The sequence below is a fragment of the Synchiropus splendidus genome, chromosome 3 (assembly GCF_027744825.2).
Source record: "Synchiropus splendidus isolate RoL2022-P1 chromosome 3, RoL_Sspl_1.0, whole genome shotgun sequence".
In the NCBI taxonomy this organism is placed as follows: Eukaryota; Metazoa; Chordata; class Actinopteri; order Syngnathiformes; family Callionymidae; genus Synchiropus; species Synchiropus splendidus.
The window spans coordinates 31,954,608-31,967,854 of NC_071336.1; the positions used below are offsets into that span (position 1 = coordinate 31,954,608).

A 13,247-nucleotide genomic window follows, 5' to 3' on the forward strand; every position below is an offset into this window, starting at 1 on the left:
GTGCTAGTGACGTCTCTCCAGAAGGGAAGAGGTGCCCGGTGCGTGTCCAGCTCTGAATGTGCGCTTCTGTGCAGTTTGGCTGTGACAAAGTCATAAACCAAGTCACGCTCTGTCCCAGACTGGCCTCATCCCTGTCCCAGCTCCAGCCCACAACAGGACATCAAACCCTGGAGTGAGCGCTCCAGCACCTCCCCTGTGACACTCTACCACGGTCCAGTACGGAGACAGGAAAGGTTTTACACCTCAATATGAAGACAAAACAGTCAGTAAATGGAGCTAACGGGACACGTCTGCATACAGAGGCTGCGTTATACACAAAGCGCCTCGTGGGTCAGCTGATCGGTCTGCGCACGTTATGTTTTTTGCGTCATTTTTCGGGGTGTTCGAGTTCTGGATTTTCATTCTAAATCAGAAGCAAAAAAATTTTTGTTCAAATTCCGGGACGTTCAAAAACCGAGGTACCACTGTATATGCTAATATTTGTATTTTATTTCTTTAGTCGACTTTTTGCTTCGTAATTCTAATATATGTTCTCGCATTTATTATAGTATATATTCTGGTATATAGTATAGTATTTGTATTATAATTGTTTTTTTTTTTCTCAGGTTGCATTTTTTAATGAAAATAGACTTTTTTTAAAAAGTTAGTAGCATTCATAAAATGTACACATAAAAGTTTATTTTATTTCATTTTTTTAAATGAATTATTAATTTTCTGGGCCAAAAACGCCCGCAAATTTAGCAGCCTGCTGACCTAATAATAACTTCTTTTTTTTTCTTAATGCAAATACTACATTTTCCCAAAAGATATTTTGCATGATAATAATAAAAACACATGAAAGATGAAGTATTGCTCTGGTGAATCACTGAAAGAGCAAACTGAATGTAAAGATGACTGCTGTGAATTGAACTAGAATTATGCATTGCATTACTGCATTGAGACACAAAATAGAAATGAATATATTTTGTGACTCATATTGAGTTAGAGTTTATGTTGAGTTGTTTTTTTTTTTTCCAAATCTGGAACCCAGGAGAAGAAATGAGGGAACTACAAACACAGAAGTACACAATAGCATCTTTATTACACTGAAATATAAAAGAATATAGATTTTTTTTTCATGACTATCCTGGAGAGAGAGAGGACCAATTCAAGAAACCTTGTTGTAGCCTTGGTTGTTGTTCTTGCGTGGTCAGAACCAAAAGAAAGAGAGACTCGGAGTCAGAAACAGGAAGGCCACAGTGATGGGTTGCCATAGATTCTGTGCACAGAGAAGGAGAGGAGGCAGACATGCAGCCACACGCGCTTCGCTCAGGAGCTCGACATTCCCGGGACACAAACAAGCCTCCAACCTTACGGCTTCAATAGCACCACAAACAGCAGGGAGGTTTGTGACGTGTGGGGGAGGGGGGGTTCGAGACGACCGTCGATAAAAGTGCTCAAGTAACAAAAATAAAGGTTCCCAAGAAGGCAGTAGGACATCATCCACGAACCCGTCCCTGGTTCAGCTCCACTTTCACTCGCCTCTTCTTGGCGGAAAATAAAACAAACATGCTTCAACTGTGTGTGTGCAACGTAAAGAACTAAGACATCTGGTGTGTGAGTGGTGGAAGCCTCCGACACAAAGTGTGTCGCAGTGTATCTCAATGTGCTCGAAACAAGTCCTTCACACTGACTTCACTGATCTCAAACTGCTCCGGAAAAAAAGTGCACAGCACAGCGAGCTACGGTTCGGTCAACGTAGCGGGATGAAAAATGTAATTATTTGTGCAGAGCTCAGTGAAAGTACTCGGTATTTTAGAGCAGAGGAAACAAAAAACCACCTTCAAATGTGGTGGAAATGTCGCCCAGATTAAGGGAAACGCTTCGGGCTGCAGGCTGGCTACAACGGAGAGGAGTGATATTTAAAGGGATTTCTGGAGAATAAAACTCTCGTGTTCATCCTGACATCCATCCATTGCACTTGAAACCTTCATCTCCGAGTGACGATGCCGACACACACACACACACACACACAGACACGGTGACTCGTGAAGGCCGCAGCGTGGACACAGACCGCCACAGCAGCCACTTCCTTCCACCGGCTCGCTGTGAACGCTGGGTCACCATGGCAACGCACGGCCGCAGGCGGGCCGGTACCAGTGGCACAGCAAGCAGTAACGAAAGACACCAGTTTGAAAGAGTCAAAACAAAAGGAGGATAAGGCGACAACAGAGGGGTGGAGGAGGAGGCCGATACTGTGGTTCCGTCCGTCAACATTTTGGCACTAACTTTTGGATTTGGGCTGAAGTGACCAGTGATGTTCTTCTACTTGGACAGGTTCTTCTTTATGTGCTCCACTTCCATCTGAAGGAAGAAAACAGCCGTGACTTCTCGCAGCTGGGAGGCGAGCGCCGACGCTTTTACCTGTAAACTAATGCGGATCTTCTTCTCCTCGTCCAGCTCACTGGCCAACTGCTTCATCTCCTGCCTGCCACACAGGTGAAGACACCACCGGTCAGAGAGCCTCCCCAGCAAGTGCCATGACAGAGGATCCACCTGGCTTCATAAGGCCTCACAAGGTTCTGTTTGGAAAGCAGCGCCACCTAGCGTGGCTGTTCCCCCAGAACAGTTCTCCTCCTCACCATAGTGGCCACTAGGGGGCAGGATTGTGACGTGCTTGTCTCACACGCACCTGTGTTGGCTCCTGAGCAGCTCGACGGAGGTCCTCAGGTCACGCAGCTGGTTCTTGAGCTCCTCCAACGTGGGCGGAGTCACAGGCGAGTGTCGGAGTTCAGGAGACGGACTGAGGCCCCCAGAGGAAGACGGAGAGGCGGGGCGGTGGTTGCTGGGCGGAGCCAGGACAGAAGGCTTCGACGGGATCTGCGCTTTACTCTCGAGTCCCTGGGAAAGAGACCATTCCAGCACCTCAAGCTCTGAGTCAACATGAGAAACATTTCCTCACGCTTTATTTCTACCTATCTGTGAACTCCAGGCTGTTGAAAAGTGAGAAAAATATTCAACATATCAGGGAGTTTAAGAAGATGAGAATGTGTATGCGGTAAAAGAAAGCTATTGCGGCTAAATGCTAATTGTTATTGTTCGGTCAACGTAACGGGATGAAAAATATAATTATTTGTGCGGAACTCAGTGAAAGTACTCGGTATTTTAGAACAGAGGAAACAAAAAAAACACCTTCAAATGTGGTGGAAATGTCGTACAGCTGATGGGAAACGCTTCTGGCTAAGCTCTAAAGAAGAGCGCAGAGGAGTTCATCCTAACTCTCAGAGCAAAAAGTTGTCTGATGGGAATTAATAACTTAGTCCAGACCATTGAATAACAACAATTAGCATCAACACTGGAGAGTTGCTAATGTACATTAGCACTCAACTAGCTTAAAGTGTGCTAACAATGCAGAGTCCAACTGTCCTCAAGATAAATTCAGTCCAGTTATTTCCCAAACATCCCTCCTTTTTAGTGTCTAAAAAAGCAGAGACATCACTTCATTTAAATATATTACTGTTTCGCATTTTGAAAATGTGTTTCCTTAAAAGCATGTTATCGTAAATCTGGTCTCAGATTATCTGCCTAAATGTCACCTGACTGAACAGGTACTGTTTTGCTTGTTGAATGGAAGCGTGTGGCGCCCTCTGCTGGAGGAAACACATTCTTACGTGAACGCCTTTTCTCAGAGAGATGTCGAGTGATTTAGAGTCCAGATCTCTGTCCTTCTCCCTCCTGTCCTCCACTGCCACGGGGTTCAGGTCCAGGATGGACATGCTCGACTGCAAAACACCAGGAAACGAGTGCGACTTGAGCAGATTTTCAACAATAACAGGTGAGAATGCAGCTGAATCGATGTCTGATTTCAGGAAGATCAGTGCTCATGGTGATGCATCGACTGCTCCAAAACCTAAAATGCTCATTTTAAAGTGAATTGTTTGTACAGTGGCACCTCGGTTCTCGAGCCGGCGGCTGCGTTATACACAATAACAAAGCGCGTTGTGGGTCAGCTGGTCGGTCCGCACATGTTAGGTTTTTTCCAGCTTTTTTCGGGGGCGTTCGAGTTCTGGATTTTCGTTCGAAATCCAAAGCAAAAAAATCTATAAATTTTTGTTCAAACTCTGATTTGTTCGAAGTCCAAGATGCTCGAAAACCGAGGTACCACTGTATTTCTGTAACAACGGACCATGGAGCCAAGTTCTCACAGACAGGGGTCATAATGTAGTGGCTCAGTGTCAGCACTAACTCTGAGCTATACCAGTGACACGCGACTCACCGGCGTGAGGATCTGGGATCGTGGTCGGCGGTCCGTCACCCGTGGTCTCAGCGCCGTCGGGTGACTGAGCTTCTCTGTCGTCGACACAACGGCGTCCAGGTCCAAGTCTGCACGGAGACACGAGTCTTACATCGTCACCAGGTCCATTTTTAAAGCAGGTTTCTGCGGCACCACTGATCCTGGACTGAAACCGCCGCCGCCGCCGTGTGAACTCACCGGCGTCATGTGACCTATCAGGGATAGAATCGGGTGTCGAAGCCCCGCCTTCTGGCTTGGTGCTCTCACACCTGAGCAGGTGAACCATACAACAAGGTCAGGAATAGGAGGCAGAATCTCCTCAGTGAGTGTGTGTGTGTGTGTGTGTGTACTGACGAGAGAGTGGGCGGTCTCTCGGGCCGACGCGGCGGCTGTGAAGAAGACGAGGAGGAGGAGGAGGAGCCTGACTTAGAAGGGGCGGGTTTCTTAGGGAGGGTGGACGGGACGGAAGGTTTAGGGATGTCGCTGAGCTTCAGGTCGTCTCCTACACACCCAAACACACACACAACAGAGGAGAGTGAGAGGATCACATCAGCACATGAGGGGAAGGAGACGGAGGTCCAGAGTCTGCAGTGAGCTGCTGAGAGACAGAGGGTCTGGAGGCAGAGGAGGGTGAAGCCACAGACAAACCGAACCCAGAGTTAGTTAACATGACCTACAGCACATCCTTCATGACCCAAATTTAAATATTTTGACTCATGTTTCAATGATAATACACGTAAAATATTTGGTTTTACTGATGCATCGGATATGCAAGACATTAAAAGAGCTTCAGTTTAAATAAGGTGATATAAAAACTTGAATACAGCCACCATCATGGTTTATTGTGCCATTGTCAAACTGATGCAAAATAAACAATATTTGCTTGTTTAAATGTATGTATGGCTCCATCATTTGATTCAGTAATATACCAAATTCATTCAAATGGAAAATGTGGCTCCTTATGGCAAATATTCATATACTATTAAACTGTGATTAATTGAGATTAATTCATCACAAATTATTTAATTAAGTAGATTTTGTTTTAATTTATCTATTTATAAATTTATAAATTTATAAATGTATCTATTTATTTTATTTAATCGAATCCCACCCCTAATATATATATATATATGTATATATATAATGGCACATTACAAAATAAAAATAGACAATACTTAATTTCATTCATTTTTAAAAACACATGAATTTTCATTTTATTACTTCAGTTATATATTTCTCCCATATGAAATTTAAATGAATAAAAAGTTGATTCAAAAAAGAAGCGTCAATCATCAACAAGAAAAATCAATCCGGATTCATGAATCAGCTCATCGTTCAAAAAAGCATGTCGACGGTCGAGGACGGCGAGGGTGTTAGTGGCGGAACACGTGGTTAGTTTGGCACTGAGCCGGACCAGAGGGTACCTCGATCTTGATCCCTCAGGGGCAGATACTCAGGCCGCTCCGGGGGAACCTTCTTGAGCTCTAACTTTTTCTCTACAGGCCAGAGTTTTGTTTCAGCGGCACATTTCTGTCAAGTCGTGATCAAACCAAAGAGGGAGGGCGAACAGGACGTTACCTGGAGTGTGTTTCACTGACGGTGCCGTGGGAGGAGGCGGCTTCTTTGGTCTCTGGAGACAAGAACATAGAAGCAACTATCAGATTAGAATGTCTCCTCCTGGTCAATTCCAGCCTCAGGTTACCCCTGAGAGCAACGACAGGACGACTAGACTCAGCCTTTAGACTCTCAGATGGTAAAGAAAACTGAATTATTATTTACTCTTTATCAGGTGGGTTTGAGGCGGAGAGGTTGAGTGGAACTGTGTACCTCTTTTTCAGCTTCCAGCAGCTTGACAAAGTTATCAGGGAAGACTCCGTGCCTCCCGCCGATCTCCCCCATCCACCAACCGGCATCAGCACACTCCTGCACACACGCTTCATGTAAACCGATCCAGGAAAGAAACAAATCAAATCTGACCACTGGATGCAAACATCAGACACACCTCCATCCGGTGCCACTGCGAACACACACACACACACACACGCCGGTACACACCTTGGTTATTATGGTGATGATCTCGCCCTCTTTGATGGTCAGCTCATCCTCATTTTGGGCTTCGTACGGGAAAAGGACTTTGCAAAGTTCCCGCCCTGGAAATGAGATGAAGACAAACGTTCATTTCTCAGACAAGACAAGTTCAAAATAACTGGGTCACTATGATATGGTTTCAGTTTGGTTCAGACTCCTGGTTAGCCTTTTGGTTTGGATGGTTAGGTTTAGGGGGAGAGGTTGAGGAAAGCATGAAAGCCAATGAGGTGTCCTCACTGAGATAGGAATACAAACATGTGAGTGGGTCTTAATATTCCCCCAGTGCCTCACGTTCAACTGTTTCCAATCAGAACATTGACTACTCAAGTCAGATATTCAAGGGTCGAGAGGCAGAAGCAGCTGTGTCACTTGTGCCTCGCGTTGGTGAAATCACACACCGCACTAACACCTTCTTCGCCCTTGAGACTTGATCTGATACCAATGCAGTCACGATCCTTCCTGCACAGAAGCACCTCACTTCCTGCTCTCTTTGGCTGCCAAAGAAACAAAGCATGACGGTTTAAGGCTCAACCTCAGACTTCTAACTTTGATACTAATAACTGCACAGTGTGTGGACGCCACTCTGGAACAGTGCCTTCATCCACAGCTGAAGGATGTTGCAGAAGACAAAAGGAAGTTTGGAAATAACCCACCACATTGCAAACATATGACTGATGTGTGTGTGAGCACTGCTGGTGGGTGGCAGTGGGGGGAACCATTGGACCCAGGAAGGAGAGCGGGAGGACAGCAACAGAGGGAGAACACACAAAGGAATGAGGTTGCCCCAAGCTGGAGGTGAACCTGCAACCTTCTTGCTGTGAGGTGGTAGCGCTCATCACAAATCAGTTAAGGATATATTTCCTAAACAAATTCAAGGTCATAAAGGGTTGAATGCTCAAACCGGAGTGAGCAACTTTTGGTGCCCACTCTGTGTGTGATGAAACATTGTCATCCCCACATTCGGCCAGAAAACGTGACGAAGAAGCAGAACAAACCTGAACTTCTGAAATGTGAAGATGTGACGCCTGCTTTTGCTTTGCCATCAGGGTCGGTCTTCATCGTTTCCGTGGCAACGCTCACCGCTTTCCCTTCAGAGAACTGATGAAGAAAAGCAATGACGAAAGTCAGATCCTCAACACCAGCATGATCCGGGTTCCGGAGGAGTGTGTGTGTGTAGTGGAGACGGTGAAAAGAAGCAGTTGTTTCACAGCTGGAGTGGATCCCGGGACAGTGTTTGTGGAAGCAGGGTGGCTCTTCCACAGGAAAACACACACTCACAGGGCCGCTCTGTCCACAGACACACACACGCCGCTCTGTTCGGCCCCACAAGCCCCTCTGTGAGCTTCCCTCCCCCCCGACGCCCTCCACCCCATAATCAGACCCATGTGGTGCCACAAGCAGCGAGACATCGCTTCACCATCAGCTTCAAATCTTGGGTTTATAGCGACACTTGTAGCTGCTGACAAGGCGCCACTGTTTGATCATTGACATTGTTTTATTTCCAACATTAAGCAGGTCACAGATCAAAGCCACATTTTGCTGTAGCGTTTTTTTTTTTTCAGAGAACTTGGACAAAAGCACTTTATCACTTGTGTTCTTCCTCTATTTTATTACACTTGAAAACATAACTGACGTCATACCCATGAAAACCAAATGGAATCAGACAGAAAGGGGGACTTGAGTTACAAAACCTAATATTAAATACATGAAGTTTCATGAAGAAAAAAGGAGTCGAACAAAGAGTAAACGTTTAAATTGAGCTCTCTAATGACTTTCTAACAATGTTTGTCAGGGTTCAGTACGTCTTAAAGAAGAAAAACTAAATGAATAAATCACTATATTGTGTTTTTGACATTTCTTTTCAACCAACAGAGCAATTTAATTGATGTGACATTGACATTGTTTCATTTTGTATCACCACATTTTGAATGTCACACGCTATTTGACTGTCAAAAAGGCAGGAAGCCGTGTCAGAAGATCCTGAGGTCGTCATCGGGAATGAGCATATCAGAGGGAGAGGTTAGGCAGGGCAGATGTGTGGATAGGAGGAAAAGAGAGGCGGACTAAAGAGGATGAACAACAGTCCTGTTGTGTTATAGTCACATTTTATCCATCCAATCCAACAAAAATAACCACTCAAATGCTACGTATGAAAACATCACTGAAGCGTCTTGAGGAAGAGGAATCTCCATGCGCCAAAGCGTCTTCTACAAGTCGCATGACTTATTTAGAGCCCTGACTTATTCAGGAAAGCTGTTTTTAACTCTGACTCATCCCGGTTAATGACTCATCAGAAGTGATGACTCATCGTTTTCCCTCATATATCAATGAGAAATTCTCCCTCCTGCTTCTTACTTTTCCAAGGTTTTAACGCAATGGTGCAAAACATTGACAAATGTAAAGGGAAGCTGACTGCTTTAAAGAGTTGGACTAGATTTTTCTTGATGCAAACGACCAGGAGAGACAGAGAGGACAGAAAAGAGACCAAGTGAAGACGATATTTCAGGATGGAGAACAGCGCTATAAACCTGCAGGCAGCATTTAGGAGGTACCTAAAATAAGGAGCTATCAGAAGCGGGGTGCACGAGCTGGAGCTGTCAGAGAAGATAAGAGGGGGAGGAGCAAAGAGGAGGTGGCAGGGAGCTGGTTGCAATAACATTTTGAACACCACATAACCTCTAAAAATAAAACACTCAACAAACTCGTGACTAGAAAAACACTCAGAGAGCCAAGTATGACTAAAGCAGATCCCTACTTGATGCCATTGTCGGCAGAATTGAAACGAGCAGGACAGCAGGTGGCAGCGGTGGTCACAAAACTCACTCACGTAACACACACTCAGAGAGAGAGAGAGAATGGGAAGGTAGAGGAGCCTGCACTGCAGCTCTCTTCTGAAGACATGGATCTAACTGGCAACTCATAATGGCACCCGAATGTAATGACCTGTTGATCTGTGGCAGAAAAGAGGGCATCAGCTCTGAGCTCAACAAAGCTAGCTTAATGACGGAGTAGGTAGAAGCAGGTCTGGAGGAGGTGTCAAAGGCAGACCTATATTTACCACCTCAACAAGGAAAAGAAGCCCAAACTCCACTCATCATGACTCAGCAACCGCACCCGACTCTCTGCATCCTGGAAGGTGGCACTTCTCCTCATTAGAGAGACGAGGTTCGCAGTAAAGCAACATCACAGCCTCCGGCTCAGCGGGACGGAGCCGACACACATCAGTCAGAACCAACTCAACACTCCAGTGTCAGGGCAGGGAACGTTATGGCTCACAGACGAGGTCAGACACACGGATGACTGAAGCGCCGGGTTCGGTCTAAGATCGGCTGCCGCTCACCACGACAGGTAGAACAATGGAGTCGTGGTTGAAGCGAATTAGAGTTCGGCATGATCGATGAAATACGGAGGTGAAGTGTGTGAAGTCCGTGTTTTTATTGTCGGTGTCGTCCGATAATAAAAACGGTGAAACAGGTTTTCATCCATCAGAAACAACGGACTTCCTGACCGTTTCAGATCTAAATCAAAATCTCTATTATATGTTATGTCAACACACCGGGTCAGACCTGTGTACATGTTACACAAGTTATACTGTCAACAATGTCTGAAGACGGTGGACGACAAAGAAGATCATGATGTTTGTGGTGTAATAACATATCTCAGAAGAAATCGAACTGGGATTATGGGACATCAAACCAGGGTTCGACTCATCTGTGAGAGCTTCCTCAGTTGGACATTGTCAACAGGTAGGTTTTTCATCACCAAAACTGCTCCAATAATTTGACATCATTGTGTTTCATGTGGCAAGAACTGGTGTGGAGACATGTACACAGGCAGGAGTGACACACAAGGACACCAGGAGAGTCTCCTCGAGGCTATTTATAGCTCCAGATACTCATGGGGCACAAATACATCTGGAGAGGAACACACGCGCTGTACGACCAGAGGAGACAGATCGAGACTCATGGAGAGACACACATAAGAGATTCATTGGAGACAATCATGGGCAGAGACACAGACATGTGGACACAGACACACACACAAAGACACAGACGTGGAGACACAGACATGTGGGGACACAGACGTGTGGAGACAGACACACACGGAGACAGACATGTGGAGAAACAGACACACAGAGACACAGACATGGAGACACAGACACACAGAGACACAGACATGGAGACACAGACACACATGCGGAGACACACACACACAAAGACACAGACGTGGAGACACAGACATGTGGGGACACAGACGTGTGGAGACAGACACACACGGAGACACAGACACAAACATGGAGACAATCACAAGCAGAGACACAGACATGTGGAGAAACAGACACACAGAGACACAGACACACATGGAGAGACAAACACGCACATGGACACGCAGACACGTGAAAACACAGACACACATGTAGATAAAGACACACATGGAGACACAAACACGCATGTGAAGACAGGACATGGAAGCACAAACATGAGGACACAGGCCTGCGGAGACAGACAAAGGCACAAACACACATGAAGACACAGACACACATGACGACACAGACACACACAAGACATACAAAAACACAGACATAGATGAAGAGACAGACACATGAAGACATTGACGTCACTGATGCATTGCAGACATATATGAGGACAACATGGAGACACATGCAGACACAGACACACACCAGACATACAAAGACCCAGACACACATGCAGACACAGACACACACCAGACATACAAAGACCCAGACACAGATGGAGACACAGACAAACGTGAAGACAATGACATCACAGATGCACTGCAGACACAACATGGAGACACAGATCAGTCAAAGAGCCAACTGCACCTCAGGTCAAGGAGGTTTTATGTCTTCCTCCTTCCATCACAAGTTCTGTCAACTGGAAACTTGTAATAATCCTCAGCTGTTTAGCACAGCTCCCCACGTCATCATCTGCGATCAAGGTTGGTGTAACAAACTAGACGTTCACAGAAACCACTGAGAACCACAGTCCTTAATCTCATCTTTTAAAGCCGACCGTTGAAGGCCGACAACAGAGCCACAGAGTGACGACCACAAGGTGACAATAACCTCTCTAAGCCTCATAAGAACAATCATTAAAATAGACAGGGAGAAGTAAAGCCATCCTACCTTCAGCTCCCAGACCGACAGACCAAGTGTTGCTACATCAGCAGGGGCAGCAGGAGACTGTGTGTGTGTGTGTCAGTATGTGTGCTTCACCTCCCTCGTCCACCTCCTCTCTATGCTCCGTGGAGCTCTCACTTCTGCTTTGCTTGTCAAAAACCAAGCAGATTGTGTGTTGTGAATGTGTGTGTGTGTGTGTGCCTCAGCGGGAGCGTGTGTCACCATTAAACCACTTCCTGTGCTGTAAAACTAAAGCAGAGGAAGAGGAGGGACTGAGGAGGGACTTCCTTCCCTCTTAAAACAATGATTTAATAACCACGACATGTCTGAGGAACAAGCAGGAGGGCCGCCTCACCTTGTCCCCCTCTGAATCCAGGTCTATGGACCGGGGTCTCAGCTTGATGGGTTTGTCCTTGAAGATGTCGCCGAAACCAAAACCTCGAACCTGCGAGTGGAGCAAAAGTGACAACAAACACTGTCAAGAGATCAATTATTTAAAAAGATTTTAAATGTAAAATAAGTTCAACCGTTGCTGTTTTTTAATAGGAATAAAAGCTCATAAATAATAACAATAATTACGCATATTTAGTCACTAATTTGAACACAAACTAATCTGAATTTGACAGTGAGCGTGTGAGTGAACGTGCTACTCATGTCGCTTCACTTGTTAGCATTGGCTTCTTGGTGACTGGAAACTGGTTGTACAATGACAGGCTAATATTGAGGAAACAAATAAACATATTTAACTAAAAAGTCGAAGAGTGAGTCCACACTTAAACGACAACACAGCACCACAAACAGGTTGCTGTCAGTAAATACAGTATTCCCCACCCAGAAAGCAAACAAACGAAAAAAAAAATCATAACTTTCCTCAAATCAGTTCATTAAAATGCTGCACTGTTCTTCCCTGACTACTATTCAGCACAGGAGGATGAATAACTTCAAGTGCTTTTTACCAGGCAGAAAATCAGCCGCTAGTTGTATAAATGACAGAGAAACAGCGCCATCTTCCTGTGAGGCGCGTTAATGCGGTTATGAAAACGACTATTTTTAAATGAGAATCAGAATCGGAATCAAATTTATTGCCATGGTCAGTGGGGATCCCACCAACTAGGAAAGTGTTTTGGAATAAAATAAAATAAAATAAAATAAAATAAACAACAAAGGCTGTTTACAAACGAAATTGATATCCAATTAGTTAAACACATTAAAATAACTAGGACACGCCAAATTAAACATAATTCAAATTCCAACTGGATAAGCCAGATCCCAAATTTGTAAATACAAATGCACATCACTAAAAACAAAGCATTAACCAGTCATTAATTAAATAAAAAATCACCTTCTTGGGCTGGATTTCACTGGACCCCCCATCTGACCGACTCTCTGCTCCATCACTTTCACTACCTGGACTGTCCTTGCCTAAACACACACACACACACACACACACATATATACAGACATGCACACGTCATGTTTTTATTTTGTGGGGACATTTCATTGACTTTCATGCTTTCCCCAGCCTCTAAACCTAACCACCCATAACTCATAACTAACCTTAACCAGGACCTAAACCAAAGTTAAATTCAATTATAATGTCCCAGTTATTTTGAATCCTCAAATTGAGTTTTAAACCTTGTGGATCCCCACAAATAGCCCCCAATAGCAAGGGGCCCCGCAAACAGGTGTGTTTCCAAGAATTGGTCCCTACAAGTATAAGTTCGCACACACACAGCAATATACATT

At 45.0% G+C, this 13,247-nt stretch overlaps 1 protein-coding gene across 4 annotated transcripts in view; it reads right to left on the reverse strand.

The window, feature by feature from the left end:
- Positions 1-1,049: 1,049 nt before the first annotated feature.
- sh3kbp1 (SH3-domain kinase binding protein 1) overlaps positions 1,050-13,247 on the reverse strand; it is a 46,168-nt gene continuing 33,970 nt past the window's right edge. The window contains exons 5-18 of one of the 4 annotated variants that reach the window (XM_053859749.1): positions 12,844-12,923; positions 11,857-11,946; positions 7,357-7,459; positions 6,329-6,423; positions 6,101-6,196; positions 5,852-5,903; positions 5,698-5,769; positions 4,628-4,775; positions 4,472-4,542; positions 4,256-4,362; positions 3,651-3,761; positions 2,672-2,880; positions 2,404-2,467; positions 1,050-2,343 (exon numbers count right to left, since the gene is read on the reverse strand). In XM_053859749.1, the coding sequence (XP_053715724.1) occupies positions 2,305-2,343; positions 2,404-2,467; positions 2,672-2,880; positions 3,651-3,761; positions 4,256-4,362; positions 4,472-4,542; positions 4,628-4,775; positions 5,698-5,769; positions 5,852-5,903; positions 6,101-6,196; positions 6,329-6,423; positions 7,357-7,459; positions 11,857-11,946; positions 12,844-12,923 (1,337 nt within the window). In that variant the 3' untranslated portion in view covers positions 1,050-2,304. The remainder of the gene's footprint in view (positions 2,344-2,403; positions 2,468-2,671; positions 2,881-3,650; positions 3,762-4,255; positions 4,363-4,471; positions 4,543-4,627; positions 4,776-5,697; positions 5,770-5,851; positions 5,904-6,100; positions 6,197-6,328; positions 6,424-7,356; positions 7,460-11,856; positions 11,947-12,843; positions 12,924-13,247) is intronic. The other 3 variants (XM_053859745.1, XM_053859746.1, XM_053859748.1) reach the window with 3 other exon arrangements.